The sequence below is a fragment of the Oryzias latipes genome, chromosome 7, assembly GCF_053564925.1.
Source record: "Oryzias latipes strain Hd-rR chromosome 7, Olatipes_Hd-rR_3.1".
NCBI classification, from domain to species: domain Eukaryota; kingdom Metazoa; phylum Chordata; class Actinopteri; order Beloniformes; family Adrianichthyidae; genus Oryzias; species Oryzias latipes.
The window spans coordinates 35,361,375-35,383,375 of record NC_136243.1 but is presented as its reverse complement, the minus strand read 5'-3'; the positions used below and the strand labels follow the sequence as shown (position 1 = coordinate 35,383,375).

At 45.4% G+C, this 22,001-nt stretch overlaps 1 protein-coding gene and 1 long non-coding RNA gene across 17 annotated transcripts in view; one reads left to right on the top strand and one right to left on the bottom strand.

The window, feature by feature from the left end:
- agrn (agrin) overlaps positions 1–22,001 on the top strand; it is a 241,860-nt gene that overhangs the window by 55,942 nt on the left and 163,917 nt on the right. For 13 of the 16 annotated variants that reach the window (XM_078949690.1, XM_078949687.1, XM_078949680.1 and 10 more), the window contains exon 3: positions 2,824–2,844. The exons of the other annotated variants lie outside the window; for them this stretch is intronic. In XM_078949690.1, coding sequence (XP_078805816.1) covers positions 2,824–2,844 — 21 coding nt within the window. The remainder of the gene's footprint in view (positions 1–2,823; positions 2,845–22,001) is intronic. 16 annotated transcript variants of the gene reach the window in all.
- LOC144993852 (uncharacterized) lies at positions 12,816–17,777 on the bottom strand. The gene is made up of 2 exons (XR_013657122.1): positions 14,116–17,777; positions 12,816–14,049 (listed from the first exon to the last, which is right to left on the bottom strand). It is a non-coding gene; the product is annotated as an uncharacterized LOC144993852 (long non-coding RNA).

Sequence of the window (22,001 nt, the reverse complement as noted above, 5' to 3'; positions counted from 1 at the left end):
GCAAAGGTCAAAGAGCAGCCAAGGTCAAGAGCTACTGGCATTGAAATCTCTGACACAAGAACCTGCAGAACACATTTAAATGGTAAATGGTGTATACTTATATAGCGCTTTACTACCTACAAGGCCCAAAGCGCTTTACAGTCACACACACATTCACACACTGATTGCGGCTCCGCTGTCAAACACAGGCGCCAACCTCCCACCAGAGGCGAGGTGGGGTTCAGTGCCTTGCCCAAGGACACTTCGACACATGGGTGTGCAGGCGGGAATCGAACCTGCAATCTTACGATCATGGGTCGACCGCCCTACCGCTGCACCACGGCCGCCCCAAGGCAAACCTCAGCTGTCTACTGTTGTTGTTACGTCTGTTCAAAACCCAGTGAGTTTCTGCTTTAGGCCTTAGTCACATGACCCCGTTTGTGGGGTTGCTGTGGGTTTTTGGGTCCGTAGAGAGGAGTGGCTACTTCTTATTTTTTTTCTTACTTTCTCTTTATTGCCTTTGAAACGCACTGGTGAAATGAGAAAAAAGCAGAAGGAACAGTAAAACAGGTTTACAAAGCAAAAATAAAGTAGGAAGACACACCTTGGGTTGTTTTGGCTCTACAGGTTTTTTCCAACATCATCCATGTTTAATTCTATAATGTCGTTTTGGAGTCGGTCCATTTCTCCCATCTTTTTTCTTGAGTTCTTATCCTATATAGGGTTGGGCGATGTCCCTCAAATTGCCAGTTGACGATTTTGGCAGTAAACTATCAGGAGGGATGATGATATCGTCTGGGGGGGTATTTTTAATTTTTCGTTATTATATAATTATTATTCGTTCTTTTACTTTATTACTTCATTTATTTTATTTCCCAACTAATGACTCATCCGCGATGATCCAGTATAAACTGAGGGAAGTGACTTTAACAATAAAATAAATAAACAAAATAGAAAAGAAGTAGTCGCTCCTGCATCTGATTAGTCAGGTGGACCGGTGGACAGAGCGACCGTGTCTCTGAGCAGACGGACTTTGTGTTTGAGGGGAAGGGAGGATGCTTTGTTACGTGTGCGTTATGTGTGGGGGACATCTGACTGCCATCCGTCCTGCAGCTCTAGGTGAACGAGCTACCGGACTCAGGAGAACCGGGTCTCCCGGTAAAAGTGTGTGTCCGGGCAGAGCTCGGACCGTCAGCTCACACAGCGGCTTTGGGCCGGCGTGTGAACTGTTCAAAGCAGAAATGTGGCTCATTCCTTAGAAACCGTTCAAACATGGATTTGTGTTTCCAGCCGTGTCCCGACTAAATAAAGGCTGAAGTTATTCCCACATGTTTATGTGCAGCCAAGATGCAGATTGCAGCATGTCTTCTCATTGGTCGTATAGTTTTTGAGGCGATGCGTCAAACCAAAAAAACGAACCCGAGGTGTTTTTTAAAAAGTGACGCTTTGACGCGTCGGTGTGCACACTCACATTGGTGCCCTTTGTTTAGTCACGAGGCGTTAAACGTCGGCGAAAATCGCGCGCGAAATTCGTCCCGGTGTGTACGGACCTTAATAAAAGCTTGTTTAGAAGATAATCTAGTATATTACGGAGCTGCCAGATATCTATGTATGTAGCCTCTCAGCGGGACTTATTTCCTCTTCCGGTATTTCAAACACTAAACAAACATTTGTGAATGATTTATTCTGACTGAAAGTGGGACCATGTGAACGTTTGTTAGAATTGGAAAAAGTTTTTCTGGGCCCGTGTACATGGTTGGATTCTAATCCCACCATTGATCCCATCAAGAAATTTTCCACATGTAACCGCGGCTTATGGTGTCGACTCTCAGTGTGGTGGGGGCGTGGCCTCACCATGGTGTCTCTCCATCGTGATGTCAGTCAGCCATCACGATGGACGATGGTATCATCGATGGGCACAACCCTAATCCTATAGTCCAACATTTCCATCACATGTATTTCCTCCACAGGTTTCCCCATGTCTGCAGTGTTGGTGAATCTGTCTTGTGATTGTTTTCTTGCCTGCGGCTTAGAAAATGTTGACTAAATATTTGTCATTTTTGAGGACATTTTCTGATAGATATCCCAGATACAGAAAGAAGCCTGTCTTTATTATATTGTTGCCCAGGACCTTGGTTATAATCTGGTGGATATTTTTCCAAAAGGGACTAGCTTTTGGGTCAAGACCAAAAAATGTGGGGCTGTCTCCACATTTCCTCCAACGTGGTCGGGGCACGGGAGCGGCTCATCTTAACCTCTGTAGGCCTGGTGTCCACATGCGTGGGCATCACGTGTTTGGTTATATTTCCTTAACTGGCCCCTGTGACTACAGTTTGTGTTTAGAGGGTTAGCTTCAACATTAGCTCGGGTCTCCGGAGGTTAAGGGGAGCGTAGGTGTGTCTCTCAGTTCCCTTGAGGCTCGTACGGCCACCTCAAGGGAAAATGGAACGTTCCACTGTGGTGCTTGTGTTAGGTGTATGGTGAAGTATATGTAGGGCTAACAGAAGCTCAACGCTCTTGTGACGTCCTGGTGATGCACGGTGTCACTGAGGTGTGAGGACCGGCTCCTCACTGACTTCAGGTGACAAACGATTTGTGTCCTAGGTTTACCAAAGTGACCGGGTTACAAACCGTTTGACTTTTCTCTGTGGTTTTCAAAAGGAAAAGATTTTAATGTTTCTCCACCTTTACTTCATTCAACGTCACGTTTGTCCGTCTACCTTCACTCATCTTTGCACATAATCTTTGAACACAGAAGAAAATGTTTTCAATCCAATGTCTGTCTTCTGTAACGATGACTAACAGCTTTTTCTTCTCTCTTCTTTCCTCTTTTGCTTTCTGAAGCTCACAACTATATTAATGCAGGTAAGCACCGGCCTTCTTTCCATGGTTTTTCTGGTCAACTTTGACCCCAACATACAGGCTTGATCATGTTATGAGCTTAAACATAAATGGAGTCATTCACGTGCACGCGTACGTGCATGTGTGCGTGTGTGCATGCATACTGCAGTCGGTGAGAATCTGTCAGAACTTTGCCTGAAGGCCTCGTTGTCGGTGTTTCCTTGTTCACAGCAGCAAAGTCTGGCTCTGCTTGAAGATTCGCTTTTCAGACAAAACCGAAAGAAACTGAAACTCATTTGAAAACATCTGCTGCCTGAAAGCGAACAGCAGAACGTATGAGAAAAAAACAAAAGTTTTCCTTAGAAATGTGTATTTTTGTTCTTTAGTAACTCTGCAGACACTGATTGGTGCTGCAGAGAGAAAAGCTGCCTGAAGAATTCACACTTGATGCATAAAACCCAGTTTAGAGTTCTGTGTCAGATGAGCCGTGTGCGGACCGTTAGGCATGCAGTAACAAGCCCAGCATGTAGCGTGTTTGTGTGGCATCGACCCCCTCAGATAGGTCCATGATTGTGTTGCGATGAGGAGGGCGTGGCGAGGTCAAAGGTCCCGTGTTGGGGGCAGCAGGCGGTGACCCGCTCAGACCTGGGAGGTATTCCAGAAAGCAGGTTATGCTAGCTCCCACGGTAAGTTTGAGGCTAAGGAAGTGGATAACCTCAGCTCTAGGTTCCAGAAATGGAGGTATGTTTCAGGGTAGGTCAAGTTGCCATGGCAACTCATGCTCTGAACATAACCTGGTCTGGAGCAGGTTTAGTTGAAGGTTAGTTTGTTTTCAGAGAGGTGAAGCAGCATGGCGTGTCCATTTGAAGATGATTTAGTGGATGAAGAAGCTCAGATAATACTTTTTCCACCATGAGAGGGTGATAAGACCACATATGGATGTTGGAAAGATGAACTTTATACTTTGATCTAACTTAATTATTTGCTTCAGTTAAGATAAATCATTTTTTGTTAAGTCACCTTAAAAATAACACGTAGTTTTCAGACAATTGTTTTCCTTTCATTCAAATTAATTCAATTAAGTAGGTGTAACTTTGGTGCTACTGTTAGATCGGCACCGCAAAGGATTCTGGGATATCATTCCCTTTGCCTGTCTGGACAGATTTGGGTTTAAGTGTGGGTTTTTGACCAAATGTGTTTAGTTGTTTAGCTGTTTTACTGTGTTTTGCCCAGTTATTTTGTCATAGTGTGCTTATGTCTCTGCACCATGAGTGAGAGTGAAGGAGAGGATGATGAGTTTATATAGCACCCCTACAAGCACGTATTGTAGTGACAATAATGGAAAATTCTTTAATGAATTTTTGCACTCTGTGCATTTTTTTCGTCCTTTTTATTGTTATAAAAATGAGCATATCTGCCGGCTCAAACTTAGACATATGAGAGTTCAAGAAATATAAGTAATTAAGATTGAAAAAAGATTAATGTAGTAATGTGATATTTAGTTAGATAAATATGTAAATTTGAGTTGTATCAACAATTATTGAGTTTTATAGACGTAAGAAATTATGGGTTGAATAAATTTAACTAAATTATTTGTTACTAATAGAAGAAATTTAGTTATATATATATATATATATATATATATATATATATATATATATATATATATATATATATATATATATATATATATATATACATGCGTCACAAGGAAAATGGAAACAAGATCAGAAACTTTGTCTGTTATTTTTCTCTAAGCAGAAACTCTTTTTTTTGATGATGCAGCCGTGTTACTTTATTGATGGCCTTATAATCTTTATCCGCCGTCATTAAAATCTCAGACTCCGTCTCAAGTGTCCCGCTTTCTTTTTTTTTCTCTCCACGAGTGACTCCAGAAATCTGCGATCCATTGAGAATGTCTTTATGTACCTGCTGTGCACGTGCATTAACCCAGGGTTACCAAGTGGAGCGTAATCACGCTAACTCATATCCGGTCTTTTGGAACCGACATACCCAGACTAAACAAGTTCAGGGGGATTTCAGCCAGAGTTCAGGCTTAAAGTCAGGGTAGTTTAAACATGCTTCCTGGAATACCCCCCTGGGGTCTTCCAGCAGACCCCTGCAGGAGGAAACTGACTCCAACGTGTGCGAGGGCGCCCTTCAGGGCTGGCCGGGTTTGGTCTAAATCCTGGAGACACCTTTCATTTTATTCCTCAGACTGGAAACGGACGTCTGCCGTTTGTTTCTGATCTCATCTGTTTGTATTCATTTTGGTTTTTGTTGCTGATGACGATTTTAGTGACGACATTCTCTCAAGTTTGGACAAACTAAGCCATGCAGATGCAAATGTTGTGCACGTGGTTTCATTCACTTATCACTTCATTTGATGCTTTCTTGATGCTAAACAACAAACAAAGGGACTCATTTGTATTCCTGCAGCTGTTGGCACAAACTAGTTTGGAACAAATGAACTCCAATCAGGACTTAAATCTCTCCCACTTTCTTCATGAAGAACGTTCCGTTTAGTTTGACTGATAATGAAATTAACCTTTCTTCACAATTCTATGTGCTAAATCTCCTGATTTTATTTACAAAATATTGAATTCATAAAACTTAATTTAGCAATGATATATATATATATATATATATATATATATATATTTTTTTTTTCCCACTTTTTTTTTGTTTTCTGCTTACCACGTTGCAAGAATACCTTAATGTTTTAATGAGCTGCTCGTTCTGAGGGATGGATCTCCTATTTTCTTGAGGCAGAAATATTCCATCAGAATCGGGTACGTTTCCATAGCAACACATGGGGAACATTGAGGAGAGCAGATCTTCTGGTGGTTCTGCTGTCGGTCCTGCAGATTCCAGCTTCCTTTGTTCTTCTGTTTCTCATCCTGATCTTCTTCTGGGAGCCACAGCTTCACCGCAGGGACCTGCAGTCTTGCTGGGGAGGTCAGTCTGTGGAGACATGGGGGGGGCTACGATGGGGGATTCATCATTTCTGGTGGCGTTCAGACTCAAAAAGGTTCCAATGAGCTCCGTGTTTCCCAGCTGCGACCTTGAAAGGGGGGCAGTTTTTGGTCTCTTTATCTGCAGGGCTGCTGATAAAACCTCATGGTGTCGGAGAGGTGAACAAATGCTACAGGAGGAATGATGGATGCATTTCTCCATGAATCCGTCTTTTCCAGTTTTTATCTCTAGATTTTTGCTTTCCTAAACGTGGAAAACGGACGCTCTGTTAATGAAGCACAAACCCACAACTGTCACTGAAATGCAATAAAATGAAACAATTTCTGAAGTAATCAGGGACATTTAACTGTCAAATGATAAACTAAAGAAAAGAAAACGTCCTCAAAATACAAAATTAACAGCAGGAGTCTATGCAAATGTCTCCTTAAGGTGGACAGATTTCAGACTAGTGTTAGAACAATTTAAAATTTAGATTTAAGCTCATCATTTTCTAAAAACTTACAAAGCAGGGCCTCATTTATTCCAATAGTATGTAAAAAAAAAAACCAATGATGTCAGACATGAGGATGAATTCTGAAGAATGGAAGCAGACGAAACGACAGGCAGGAATAAATATGCACCTCGATGGACAGACTCCTAAAACCACAATCCTGGATTAAACATGAGAAATAATTGTAATATTCATTCATCTTCTTCCATTTGTCCTTTTTGGGGTCCCAGGGACACGTGGGGGAAGGCAGGGGACACCCTGGACAGGTCCCCCCTCTGACTGGCCCACAATCAGGGACATTTTAGAGTATCCACGCTTATTATGTAACAAACCTTTAAAAAATCAGCCAATAATGTTTTTGGAAAATACTGAACTGAAGCGTGTCCAGTTTTGTTTTTAATAGATCCGGTCTGGCGGTTAGGCCCCGCCCCTCCACCTCTAAATCCGCCCTCAGCTCCACTTGGAGCCGAGTCATGAAAACCCCAGGAGGAGGAGGTGGAGGCCGTCATGACCTTCATCGTGGGGCTTCCTTAGATAAGCAGCTAAGTAGAATGAAGGCAAACGGGTGTTATGTGTCAACCCCCCCCCCCCCCCACACACAGTCTTTTCTGTATAAACGGAACGGAGCAAAAGTCCTTCATCCTGAAAGCTCTGGATTTGGATTCATATTCCAGCAGGTTTTTAAAATGATATCTAACATTATTTATTAGCAGATACAGAACAGAACCCAATAGTAGAGTTTTTAATTGAAACCTGGTGGGAGGTGGTCAATAAATACAGAATAGGTAACGCCCACAAATGACTTATTTGGCCTTCACACTCTGCTGGAGGAATGACTGCAATATGTACGTTAACAACGTTTGAAAGGCTCAAAGAAGAGTTTGAACTGGAAAACACTGACTTGTTTAGGTATTTTCAATTAAGAAAAGCTCGATTTCACAGGAAGGCAGTGATGTGATAGAAATGGTGACAGAGGCTGATTAGAAACTGCCTTCAAAGATGGTTTCCAAACTGTATAAATGTCTGTTGAAATGTGATGGTTTGGGTTGAGGTGGAACACAAGTGGGGGTCAGAATGACTGGTATTCAATCCGCCCCAACAAGTTCAGGACAATGGAGAGAAGAATATAACGAGGCGCTTTATCAGTCTGCACATAAAGAGCAAACAGCTGAGGACTCGATGCTGGAGGCTCTGTGGGGGGGGGGGCAAACGCCAATCATTCACACATCTTGTGGACATGCAGTCAAATTGATCCCTTCTGGCAAAGCGTCCTCTAAACCCTGCAGGTATGAAATAACTGCTGATACTGTACCTGGGACTGTTCCCAACAAGAGGACGACTTCCTGCTTAGAGTCGTGATGATGGCCTGCAGAAAAACCAGAACTAGAACCACTGAGACTGGATCCATGGACAGACATTATGGAGGAAAATGACTTTAAACGTACGCTTGAAAGCTGAAAATGTCAAGTCCAGTGGAGGAAATGGAAGAAATAAACTGAGAACTTAGAGATCAAAACTCATTTTTCTAGAACCCCACTGGTTCAACTTTTTGTTTTTGTTGTTTAGTGTATTTAATTTTACTTTATTTTTTTAGCTTAATTGTGGTTTCTTATTTTTATTTGTTTGTATTTTAAAACGCAAAATAAGTAAAAAAAAAAAGAAATGGTTTATTAGTTTGATCCATGAATGTGGAACTGAAGGAAGCCACAGTTTTCATGTTAATCTCTTGCTTTTATTGAGTTTATCAGGACTTTGAAGACGAGCTCTTCTTCCTCTTTAGTGTTTATCTTTGTCCTTGGCGTTCATCCCTGATGGAAACATGGAGTTTGTCTTTTGCACATGTTGTTTCCACGTCAGGCTGCCGACTCTGCTGTCAGCTTCAGCTCTGCTTCCATCTGGAGTTTCCATCAGATTTTCTGTTCCTTTTTCTTCTGACGAAGAGACTCTTAATTCATCAGAAACACGTTTAGCATTCAGTCATTTTCATGAATGTGTCTGAATGAAAATGAGTCATTATAGTGACGAAAGGTTGAAAAAGGTTTCCTATTAAATGTTTCAACAAATTGAGCTTGAATTCTGTGAGTTGTTGATGTCCCATCTTCCGTCTTTGTCCGTTTTATTCTGTATTTATTTAAACAGGAGCTGAAGAAAAGCTCCTTTTCTCTGTGAGAACTGGCCGCACTCTGACATGGATGTGACAGGGCTAAAGTAAATACGTCCTTACCACCAAATAAGATTTTGTTCCCACGAATTACATGATTAAACTCACTTAACTAAGACCGGGGTCATGTGACTAAGACGCCACACATTAGACTCCTGCTCTGTCCCGGATGGGCAGAAGAAAATGGATGGATGGAGAATCGGTCAGTTTTATTAGTAATTATTCACAGAGCTTTAGATGACAAACATCTTCTGGTTTCTATTTCTCAGGCCTTTGCTTTTCTAAAGGGTCGTGTGAATGGAACTTAGATTTCAGCTGTTTTCTTCTTTGAAGCTTGTTTTTTTTTCTTCTGCAGTATTTTGCTGCATGCTGGCTTTTCCAGTCCAGATCGGGGCTTCTTTGCATGTGCTGCCCCCTCATGGCTCCCAGCTTCAGTTCAGAGACGTTTCTGTTCCACTAAGACGCTGCCTCGCCTCTTCACACGTTAGACATACAAATAAGAATAAAAAAAATCAGACACTAAAGATATTTTTTACGGATGTTCAAACACGGCTGTGTTGGGCTTCACAATAAAAGCATGAACTCAGTGGTTTTGTTGGTCAGTTAGTCTGAAAACAGACCCATCAATCATTTTGTTGTTCATGTCTGGATGAGTTCTCTTTTGTTTTTGGTGCATTGTTGCTAAATGAAACATAAACCCTAAAAATCATTCTCTACTGTGTGTCTGCGAGCCTCCAAAATGTTTACCTGTGGATGTTATCCGCCAAAAACACACAAACGTCACATGACTTTGGTGAAAACATGAGGGAGGCTGTTAGGTGGAGGAGCTGAAAAGTGCCACTAGGGGGCACACATGCTCCAAGGCTTTTTCTGGGACGCTGCTCCTCCTCTGGATCGGTGGATTGGGGGGGGGGTCCCGGTCGTCTGTGGGTCACTCTCGTCGCCGCCTCACATCATCAGCGGACTGGGGGCATTAGAATATGCAGCTCAGGCAGGATGTGCAGAGACAGACGTTTGAGTTTCATGATGTTTTTTTACGGCACATCGGCTCTTTAGGCAGAAAAACGGAGACAGGACTGACAGGACTGAGGGTTTGAACTGGAAACGTTATGCAATGACATCATCAACCATTGGGGGGGGGCACAGAGGGGCGACGGTTCATTCATTTTTAATTCATCATCTGAGCTGCTGTTGCATCCACTTGTGTTTCATCTTGGCTCCTGGAGGCTGAGGGGGCGGAGCTAAGCCACTTTCAGAATTGTGGAGGCTGTAGGTCACGGAGGGTGGGGGACACAGGGGGGGTCAGAATATCTAGGCTACTAATATAATGCCTTCCACACATGACTGCGCGTACTGTATGCAGAGGGGCTGCAGTGAGGGGATAAGGCTGGGGGGTGTAGCTGCACGTGCCCAAGGCCCCCGCTAAAGCATTCAGGGGGGAGGGGGGTCCATCTGGGTAGAGTGTGTGCAGATCCCCCAGCCTCTCCATCTTCAGATGACCCACAATTCCCCCCCCCCCCCCCCCCCCGGTGGACGGGCAGCCACTTGGGACAAACAGGAGGTCAGGTCTCCATTAGCGGCCTGTCGAGGGCTCAAAGTGCTGTTAGCATCTTTGATTTGGGGGGTGGGCCTTGGGGGGAGCAATGTGCTTCCCCACGGAGATTCCATTATGTTGGGGGGGCTTTTCTGGGCTTTTGAGCAAATTGAGCTCCAGAAACTGGGATTAAGGTTTCCAGCATTTCTAGGGAAAAACCTGGATTCTGAGTTTCAGTGAATAACTTTCAGTCACAAATGCATGAGAGCAGACCTGAACCGGTCCGTGGGCCAGCCGGTTCCGGTCGGGCCACAGAGAAAACACACGGCCTGCATTCTTTCTGGTTCATATCTGAACTGATTCTGAAGGAAGTTTTATTTTGGAAAATGTCAAGATTGAGTTTCAAACCCATCTGCTCCGACGCCTAAACTTAAACCTCCAAGCTGGCAAATTTAACAAAAAACAAATGTTTTTGTAAAGTTTCTTTATGCAGAAAACATCCAGCAGAACAACCTTTGACTTCAAAATAAGAGAGGCTGCATTTAGCAGGCAAAAACCACCATGTTTGGAGTTTTTACTCCAAATAGGGATTTATTGTGACAGTTGCTACAGACCATAATAATAATAATAATGCAGAATGTTAAGCAGCTGGCTGTCTACTGTTACAAGGATGCTGCTGATAAAGTTGCTGAAACGGTGGATGATTATTATGCTTAGAAAATTCCAGTTTTAGTGATCAGTTTTATCCATCACACCATAGAAGTTGGATGGGGGAAGTTAGCGTCTGCTTTTTAGCTTCCACTCTGACAGCTATGGCTTCTAATCTAGATCCCATTTCCTACACGAAATCTAGTTTATGAAGTTGAAAGCAGCTGCAGATATTTCTCAGAGGGTGAGGATGAACTTTAGCCTGAAAGGTTTAGGGAAACTGGAGGCGAAAAGACAAATCAGATGCCGACTTCAGCCACGAACAGGCTGGTCCACGAAAACAGTGTCTGACAATAAACCGGTCCGTGACCTGAAAGGTGGTTGGAGAACCCTGTATTAGACTGTACCCACTGCATTTTGATGTACTTTAGCGCAATAACCAGCCCCCCCCCCCACACACACACATTTATATTCATCTCCTGTATCTGCTTTGTTCTCCCTGCCACTCATAAATGCACATTTTGTCATCCGTCCATCCATCCATCCGTCGATCCAGTCATCCACCCACCCATCCGAGCATCCTTTCATTCATCCGTGCAGGAGCTCAGCCTTTTCTCCTGAGGCACTGACCCACTAGGAGCTTTGTCTGAATCCAGGCCACACCCGAGTAATAGACCCACTTTGGTGGTTTGATGTGGGCTCTGCTGGAGGCCCGTCTACACAACGGCATTTTCCACAAACACTTTAGGCTCCAAAGCGGTGTGTTCTGTTAAAGGGCCGTGTAATGGCCCCCTTTCAGAGCTGGGAGTCCTCTATAGGAGTGGGAGACGGGCGCGTATGTCTGCATGTGTGACGCCTTTAATCGGCTCTCCGGCGTGCGGCGGGCTCTGCTTCCCCGTTACCGACCCAGACAGTGAGGATTTTGGTTTTGCTTTCATGCGGCGTTGTCTCTCTGTGCTGACGGCGAGGAGCCTTGTTTGCTGCAAAAATGGGGTAGATAACAACACAACATATGGGTGTTCGTGATCTAACAGCTGCAGCCCAAAAATACTTTGGCTTTAATGGGAAGAAGCAGCGTAAAGAGGGCGTGGGAGGCGGGATCTAAAAGCCATTAGCGGCCCGCCCACCCGCCGCCGCATCCTTAATGACGGCGCTTTGAAACAGCAGCTTTCAGAAATAATTGTTGATCAGATTATTTAAAGGGTGACAGTTTGCCCCCTTTGCCTCTCTCCCCGTTGACCTTTCCCAACAGATAACGGTTCAAATCCCTCCTCCTCCTGATTCTCCGGGGTCGTTCTCCAAACGGCTCGTCAAATTCCAAGTTCTCCGTGTTAATTTCCTCAAGTGTCTCCTTTCATTATCACTTAAATAAGCTGTAATCCATTGTGCGGTAAATTAAATCAATTGGTCAGGGGATTTGTTAAGCAGAGTGGCTCATTTAGGAGGCGACGGCGCCCTGTGGCGATCTCAATTACTCCTGGAAAAATATGTTTTCCCAATTGATAAGAAAAACAGGCCATTAGAAGGATTCAGAGCTGAACTGTAAGAAACTCAGGACCCCCCCATCATCCAACACTAATCCACGCTGGCATCCGTTCATGTCATACACATAAGAAGGCAGCGCCAGACCCCTCCAGCCATGAGTGCTCAAGGCTAAATAATTCTGTTGGTTTAAGTCGGATCCGCCTCTGCTGGGGGGGGCACACGGTCATACAGCACAGATGCCAGCGCAGAGAGAGAAAGGTGGAAGCTGCTGGGAAAATGACGGGGCGTCTGATGAGACGGGACGTGTTGCAGAGGTACGGCGGCCTAATTGCTACTTTTGGCCTTCTTGTCACATACCTGCTTAATTGGCGTGCAGAGGAACTTGGGAAATGTAGCCAGGTCTCTGGAACGGGTGGTCACTTCCTCCTAGTGAGCAGGAATTAAGTGTGTGTGTGTGTGTGTGTGTGGGGGGGGGGGGGGGGGGGGGTCGGTGCAGAGAACCGAAGGGGGGGGGGGGTCTGACTGTCAGCTAATCAGGATAAAGCATTAAAGATTTACGCTGACCTACAAATGCTGACAGCCCCTCCTTCAGTCACACTCATCACCCCCCCCCCCCCACACACACTCAAAGATGCTCCAGAACAGCAGCAGAAAACAAACTCATTTGGTTAATAATGACAAAGGGCCTCGACCATCCAAGATCATCTTTTTTAAGCTTTTAGGTTTATTTTAATGTTCAAAAAACCCCAAGGTGGTATTTGGATCTGAGTAATCCTCTAAAAAGCTGCTCTAAAAAGCCCCTCCCAACCCATGAAGATGAGCGGTTTGTTAGAATGTGACAAAGTGAGGAACAGCCCCTTCCAGGAAGAGTCTGCGCTGCAAGCCCCGCCCCCAGGCTAACTCACACACCCACTTTCTCCGTGGCGCTAGTGGTGATTGGATAATGCTTTCATTTTATATGCACAATATGAACATCCGTCTTTGCAAAAGTTCGGATGTTGTTTGTTCTGCCGAGGTCGACTCCAGGATGATGTCATGAAATGGGCGACACCCACAAAGAGAGAAAGGCGGAGCCTCAGAGATCGAGTCGTTTTACTTCTGGGTTGAAAAATGAGCTGTAAAAATAAGTAATATTCATAAAAGAAATCCTTCTTTAGTGAGTCCAAAGGTAATATATTATCATAAATATGCGTTTCTTTTATTATTACTCTAAAGGTTTTAGAAGAGCGAGATAAAGGCCCTTTAATGTCATCTTCACGTTTAAATGAATAAATGTTGCAAAAATAAACACGGTTAATGTAAAGCAGTTGATGTTCCACAGGGAAACAGACGCCTTTTTTGGACACTTTTCAAATTGGTAATCGGACTCTGTCCTATGGATTTCCTGCAGGAAACGCTTGTCCTGCAGCATCTGCGGCGTTTCCACGGCGGCGGCGCATCAGCATCAGAGTGGAGCCTGTGAGCAGCCAGTGGTGGTTGCTTTTACTCGCCGCTCTGTGGTTTTCCAGGAAACAAATGCGAGTGGACTGTTTATGGTGATGGAGTGCAGATGTGTTCTTGCGGCCGCTGTGGAAATGGTTTGGTCAGGGAAAGAGGGAAGAGAAATACATTTAAAAGAGAGAAATGATGGGCTTTTTCCATCTGTCTCTGTTGTTCTCCTCTCGTCTCGGTCCATTGGTGGTCGGTAATAGATTTGATTTGAAATTGATTTCCAGGAGAATTATTTTGCGCAGCCCTCACCATGAGAAGATAATAAATCTTCTCCTCTTTAGTTTGGACAGACTCCTCTCAGATTGTTCTTTACTGTCCATCTTCCACCTGGAAGCGTCCATTTCAATACAACCGCTGTAGTGACTCCTTCAGGGCGAGCTGCTCCTCATATTTGATCACTGCCTATTAGCTGGCTGATTTTCCAGAAGCAGAGATGGAGCACAGCTGAATGAAAAAGAAGGATTTGAAAGGATGACCACCAAACCATCTCTCCTTCCTACAAATCCTCACCTTGTTAATATCCTTTCACTGGACTTTTCTGAGTGTGAAAGTGGAACATTCAGCCCTTGAAGAGGCGCCATCAGCATCATCTGTTTTCACCGGTCTCCATCAGTCCTTTGGGGTCATTTTCTTTGTTCTGTACGGAGCCACAGCAGAGGCTTAAGGCCTGCAGTGACTCTATCGACACAAAGAAAGGCGGTCAACGAGTCAACATTATTGACCCAACTAAAGACACGTCTGACTTCTGTCCGTCATCATCAGCCGTGTTGGCTTTGATTCTGAATCCAGTTGGTTCACAGCTGAAAAAACAAAATACATCAAATATACATAAAATAATGTATATTCAAACTAATAGAGTAAATAAACCAATACGATCAACTAAAAGTGAAATGAAAAACGGGGTCTTTAGCCTCTCATACTTTAAAAGAAGATCACTTAAATAAGAAAGACCATTAAAACATTTAAAACCATTAAGAGAGCTTTAAAATCAATCCTGAAACGCACAGGGAGCCAATGCAGTGATTTTAAATGGTGTCATGTGTTCCCGCCCCCTGGACCTCGTCAGAACTCCACAGAGTTCTGCAATAGTTGTAGGTTTACAGAGACTTTTGGGGTAAACCAGAGAGCAGGGCATTACAAAAATCTAAACGACTGAAAATCAAAGCACCTCCAAGAGAGAGGAAAAATTGAAAATTGAGGAGTGAAAAAAAAAATTGAAGGAAAGTTGAGCTCACACGGTGAGATAGTTTAAAATTGATGATTTAAAATTTAATTCTGAAGATGTGGTAAAATCATCTCCATCTTGTCTTCAGAAGAAATAGTTGAAACTTCAGTTTTGTCCTGGTTGAGCTGTATGAATAGGTTCAAAGTCATCAGGAGACACGGCGATGTAAAGCGGAGTATCATCAGCGTAGCTGTGAAAGTCAATGCAGTGTCTTCTGATGACCCCCCCAAGAGGAAACATATTTAAATTAAAAAGTATTGGATCCAGAATTGAGCCTTGGGGAACCCCGCCACCTATTTCATGGATTCTTGAGGATTGAGTGTCCATACTTTCATAAAAGTGTCGGTCTGTGAGATAAGAATGAAACCAGCTAAGAGCAGATTCTGAGAGGCCCACTAGACTCCTAAATCTGTCTAATAGAATCTGGTGATCCACTGTAAGATCCAGCAGCCCCAGAACGGAAAGTTTCTGTCAGTCAAAAAGTATTCTGAGATCATTAACGATCTTTAAAAGTTGTGGTAATCTGTACTGCGGTTTGTCCTAAAACCAGGCTGATAGATTTTTGGGTAATAAAAAAGTCATGTAGTTGATTAGCGACACTTTTTTCTGTGAATTTACTTAAAAACAGTTTATAACTTGAACTTGAAAATTAGGATTATCGAGGTTTTTACTCTGTAGAAGTCTTTGGGATTTTGACGTCTTGGAGCCAGTAAATACTTCCTGTTTGGAACGCCAGGGGGGCGTGGCCACTCAGTCCAGTTCCCAGATCCAGTCTGTGCTTTAATCAGTACTTTTAAGCTCACTAAAGATGACTAAAGGAGTGTTGTACGTAACTGGGCGTGAACAGTTGCAGACTGAATGTTGACCGGCGTTGAGTCCTGGGGGTGTACGGCACTTCACAATGTCACACTCTCACTTTAAGCTGCACTCGGTCTATCCTTTGGATCGGAGGTTTGAAACCCTCACAGGTCGTTCCACGTTTCTCCGAGGCTCAGAGCGCTTTGAGACCTGGAGCAGGCGGAGGAGTACAACAGCAGTGAAGTGGAGTTCCTGGACAGTTCCACCTGGATGGCGGTGCACGGATGTGTGTTGGAAGGGATTTGGCACTTTTTCCTCCAGCTGCATCCAACTGCTTGGGTTTCTTCCAGTGTTTGGAGCCAGGAGGCCAGGCATCAAGCAGGCTGTCTTACCACAGCAAGCAGAGCTTCCCCTGGAGGCTATTGTGCTGGAAATGCTTTCCTCCGAGTGGTAGCCGCGGACAAGCCGAGGGCCTGACTCCATCTTGCAGATGGTTGATCGGCGCTCTCCACACGGCGGCTGCACACATCCACCAGCGCCGCACTCTCCGGCTCAGACAGCCAGGTCTTCAGGGTTATGTTGCTCAATTTCTCCTCTTCTTTTACCACTCTGGTTCCTCCTCTATCTTGGCAAAAGCCTTTCGCACCCCTCCCACCAGCTATTACCCTTTGCTGTCATCCCAGCTCCCTTGTGTTTTCTTCGCTCTTTCTCCTCCTCCGTACTGCTGACTGCTTTCTTTTTTTTAAACAACTCTGTCTTTCTTTATTCTGCACCTCTTTTGCCTTTTCTTGTCTTCATCTCTTTTGATGAAGAGGGTGTTTTCCACAAGTCTGGATCATTCCAACCCCCCCCCCCCTCGATTTCTCGATGTCTACCACTTCTGCTCTTCCAGCTCGGCCCTAATTTGCCTTTTTCTTCGAGCTTGGCCCGGGCTCCAGCTTTTCTCCCCTGGGATGTGATTGTCTGCTGAGTGTGTGAGAGTGAGAGGTGTGTGTGTGTGTGTGTGTGTCTGTGTGTGTGTGGGTCTGTGGAAAGTTGGATCTTTCATTGGATTTCTGTGAAAGAAATGTTGAGTTTAACCTGTTAGTGCAGATGGAGGCTGAGAGAAAGACAGCAGGAGTTCAGGCTCTTTGTGTGTATGTGCACCTGTGTGTGTGTGTGAGTGTGGGTGCGCATGTGCACGTATATATGTGTAAAGATGTGTGCATGTGTGTGCCTTTGGGCATGTGTTCATGTGTGTTTGTGCACTTGTACGTGTACATTTGTGTGTGTGTGCATGTTTTTGTACACGTTTGTGCATATGTTCCTGTACAATTGTGTGTCTGTGCATGTGCATGTGTGTGTGTGTGTGTGTGTGTGTGCAGATTTCTGCATATGTTCCTGTACAATTGTGTGCCTGTGCCTGTGCATGTGTGTGTGTGTGTGTGTGTGTGTGTGCAGATTTCTGCATATGTATGTGTACATTTGTGTGCATGTGTCCGCATGAGTTTGTGTGCGTTTGTGGGAACATTTGTGCCGTCGTATGTGTACATTTGTGTACGAGTGTGTGTGTGTGTGTGTGGGTTTGTGCTTGTGTGTGTTTTCAGTGCTATCTTACCTTGAAGACCCCCATCTGCGTTGTAACACAGCACATTGCATTAGGAGTATGTGGGAGTCATGGGACCTTGATGGAAGTAAGCCCCAGGTTAAGGCGCCCCGCCCGCCACACGCACGCACGCACACACCCACCCACACACACATGCACACACGTGCACACACTCAGCCCAACGTTTCCTCGGGGCGACTCACCAGCCTGCAAATCATTTATCACACAGTAATGGCTCTGATGATCTCTCTCTGTCTCTCCTCATCTCTCCACTTAAGGGGTTTGTCCTAGATTCTCAATCACAGGCCTGCAGCACGCACACACACACTCACGCACACACACACTCACACACACACACACACACACACACACGCACACACACACACACACTCATATACATGCACACATCTTTAAACTCATCCTGGTCTAATCAAAAGGAGAAAAAACCCACAAAGCAGCTGACAGACGATTTGTAAATTTCTGTGCAGAAACTGTCCTTTTTTCCCCCCAAAGACAAAAGTTGAGTCAGCAGTTTGACGTTCTGTCCTCAGTTCTGTCCTCCACCTGTAAAGGTGAACAGTAATGATCACCGTTTCCTCCTCCAGGAGGAGGGGACTGTGTGAGTGAACGTTGAAATGTGGAGGTGGGAGATCTTTACCCGAAACGTGGAATCATTCACGGGAAAAGGACGCCGCTCCGTTCGCCATTTTCCTCCTTGTTTGGTTTAGTTTGGAAAACAGAGTAAAAAAACAGAAGGAAACTGAGTCTCTGCTGGTTGCCTGGTAACCTCAGGATGACAACAGGAGTCCGGCTCGGTCTGTACTGTACAGACACCAGCTCTCTGTTATCTCCAGAGAAGTCTTGACAGCAGGAAGTGAAATCCGCAGGTTTTGAACTAAACAGCAGTTTGGCAGAGAAGCAAAGCTGAAAACAAATGTCTTCTATAGATTTCCAATTTGAGATACGTAAGAGTCAAATTCATGGATTTTAGACGTAAAGGAGGAATCTCATCATTGATGTTTTGGGAATCCTGTTCCAGCGACGTGATGCGTGTTTGTTCTCTGTTGCTGTGACATGTGGTCTTTTTTTAAATCCTGCTGTGGAGTGGTGAGCCTCGGCTGTTAAAGCGACCAAAGCAGGCATGAAAAGAACAACATGGAAGCAGACAATGGAAGGAGGGACGCGCCCGTCACTGCCGGCTGCACGGCCACTCTGTGGCGGCGCTCCTCAAAGGTGAAAGGCGTTCACGGATTACTACTCGGATGCAGTAATGCCTCAGCATTACAGCAGGGAAGGCGTTTTTCTGTCTCCAAAAAGCAGAACTTGTCGGTGTGGGATCCTTCTGGATGAAGCAGAATGCTGCATATCAGTCCTGAATCCTCTTCATTTGCACATTTTCGGGCTAAAAACTGAACTCGGAAGCTCCTGAATATTGACGTCCAGTGGATGCCTCGGCTCTTGGGATTGTTTGCGTTCTTCTGTTTTTGCGTTCTCGTACTTCAGGAGGTCACGCCAGCAGGTGTTTTCTTTCTCCCGAGTGTTGACTTCATCCCACAGTGCGAAACCCCCCCAAACCACACCGAATGTGCCGTGATTTCATCTGCACAACATCTGGATGGTGTAGCTGTAGTCTGCAGCCGCCCTGCTTCAGCACGTCTAATGGTTTCAGCAGAAAGGCCCTGCGGAGCGCCGCTCTGAGCACTGATGTCATGACGACCAATCAGGCGAGCCGCTCCTCCTCAGGTTCATTTGTTGCTGTGGAGAGGTGAGACATTTGATCGGCCCCTCGGGTCCCCAGAGACCCTCCGGGGCCAGTAAGGGTCAGATGGCAGAAATCTGGATTTGATCTAGAACTGGGGGGGGGGTACTGTTGCTGGAAACCTGAGAGGCGGACTGGGACTCTGACTGGGAGAGAAGCTCCTGACTGTTTGAGAGACAGTTGGAGGGAAAATGGACCGAATGCTCGTTTGTGGGGGGTGGGAGATGAAACCGGCAGACGTGACCCACATAGTCTGAAGCGCTGCTGCACTTTGCTGCGAGTGAAGTCCTGCCTCATTTCCTCCTCCTCCTCTTCCTCGCTGTAATGAGTCTTTTTCTCTCCTTCCTCCCTCCACGCTTCCCCATCGTCACTGAAATGGCTTTGGAAATAAAAATCACACAAATCATTTTTCCGGCCTCGGTGTGGCGTTTTCCTGCGTGCGAGGTGTTACCGTAGCAACAGAGGCATAATTCATCACCCCTGCTGTCTCCTGCAGATCATGTTGCATGAATTTGGCTTGACAGCTGAGACCTGGGACATCATTTATTCTCTCTGAACGTGCGCTCACGCCACAGAAGGTGTTTGTCTGAGGGTGGACGGAGGCGCGGGGGGTGGTGGGGGGCGCGTAGTAGGTGGGTGATTGACAACGTGGCGGCTGGCACTACATGTGTAGAGTCTGTGAATTCCTCCCGATAGCCTGCATGTCCGAGCAGGAGCCTCTATCTCCGGAGGTGCGAACATGGCGGCGTGCACGGGCGAGCGCGCTCGGCCTTGACCCTTTGTCCAGACCTTGTTATTTACCTTGCAGATTAATATGCGCCTCAGGAGGCTGCTGGTGATGCCGGCGTCTAAATGTCTCTCTTGGTCCGCTGGCGTGACTCTCCCCACCGTTGTTCCTCTTCATTTAGCTCGTTTATCAGTTTGTTACCCCGATGAATAATGGATGAGGCTGCTGGTTGCCTCAGTGACACGCCGTGCTCATCGCTGTCATGCGTCTGCTTGCAGAAATCAGGTCCGCGGCCCTCCTCTGCCTCGCCCCTACTCCATTACTTCCACTTTAGGCTGACGGACGAGTTGACAGATCGGCCCACACTCACCTCTGTGTGATTGGCTGCTTGGCTTGCACCGATGAAGATGAAGAGGGAAAGAAGAACCTGCAGAAATCCCTTGTTGAGATGTGTTCCAGCATGTAGGAATTTTACGTCAGATCTCTCCTCCAGGAGGAACCTTCAGTGCAGGAACTACCCATCCACCACCCCTGCAGTTACCCCAGTAGTTGATCATTCACACTGAGGCGCACATAAAGTATCCCAGCATGCCGCTGGTGGGAGTCCAGGTCAGTAAGCAGGCAAAGCAAGGCTGTTTTAATCTTATAGCACCTTTTGTGCAGAAGACAATTCCACGTTTTCCAACATTTTCTCAGGCAAACTACGCAGAAATAAAGCCGATGTGTTGCTTTTAGAATGCAGGTGTTGCAGCTCACGAATGAGCAGAACTTGGACTGAAGCGCTCAAAGAGTCCAGAGACGGTTTCATTCCTGCAGATCAGCTGGATGGTTTGAGGGTTTAGGTTCCGTTCTGAACATCTGTCTTTACCGCAGCAGGAACTGCAGTCTCGTCATCATTTAAGTGAAGTTTGAAGTTTGTCCGAGGACCGGCAGACAGAACCAATGAGCCGTAATCCTCCGGAGACTACGTGTCATGAGGCAGCGTCCACAGATGGATCCGCAGAGGTCTGAGAACAAAGCCCTGAGGAACTAAAGGGAAAACCATTCGGCAAGCCAAAACACAACTGTGTCTAATAACATAAGTGGAAGAGATCTATGATGATTGGATCATAGAGATCAACCAACTCAGTGTCCAAGTACAGTGTCTGCCCCAAGTCAGTGGGTTCGAATCCACAGTGGGCGTGATTCCGGCTTTTCTCTGCTGTGAGCGGACATCACGAGAAAACACAACAAACGTGTTTTTTATTGATCCCAGAGGAGAAATTCTTTGTCTCACAGAGGTCACTAACGATGCTCAGCCACAAGACACCATTCACAGTCTGAATGCGATTTACAGCCTTGCTCAAGGTCACTCCTGCACGCAGCGTCTTTGTCAGAGCACAGGCTCTGCTTCTGCAAATGCCTGTGTTTCATAGACGGACTGGGCCGTTGCACTTGTTGTCTGATTATCTCTTACTGTACATTTGTGAAGTCCATTTTCTGGAGCCCTCCAGCCCCCGGTGGCATTTTAAAACAGGAAATGTGTCGGTGTGTTTCCTCCGCCCAGGACGCCGAGCTTATCTCGTGCGTTTGAAAGAACGGCGTGTTGCTGCTAAAGATGCAGCTCTGCGTTTGACAGACAGCCGGTCTAGGGGTTGCAGTGAGAAATATTGCAGTCTGTCAGGCAGTGGAGGAGCTTGACAATCCTTCTTTATTGGTTTCTGCTGGCTTTGTTTCCTGCAAATTGTAACCCATCCGCGGCGGCGCCGACACGGCTAACCCTTGTGCTTAGGATGCAGCGGCACGTGCCGAGCGGAAGCAGCAGATATTTTTTCTTTTATGCACAGGCAGAGCTCGGGTGATTGGGGACTTTTTTGAATTCGGTCAAGAGTTCTTCACGGTGGCTGACTTTAAAAAAAAAATGACAATTACTGATCCAGCTGAACCAGCAGCATGGCATAGACAGCTACACAGAAACTTCTTTTAGGATTAAGTTTCACTAAGTACCACTGTCTTCTAATGATGAGCTGAATATAATCAGAGCTGAGATGAAAATCTATAAGTTCAAAAGGAATTTTCTGTCAGTTTTCTCCACTAATTAGCCTCATCTGGTATCTTAGGCTGTGTCGGGATTCCCGCCCGAACCCCTAACTGCTAAAAAACTAGATAGTACAAAGTTAAAATCGAAGTGATATGATCGTTTTGCGATGATTATTTATGAGTCCACTGTCTTTTGAAGATAAAAACGTTGATGGTATATTTAAAAAAAAAAACATTTAATCCAAGGCTGCACGATATAAGGAAAAGTCACGATATCAGTGAT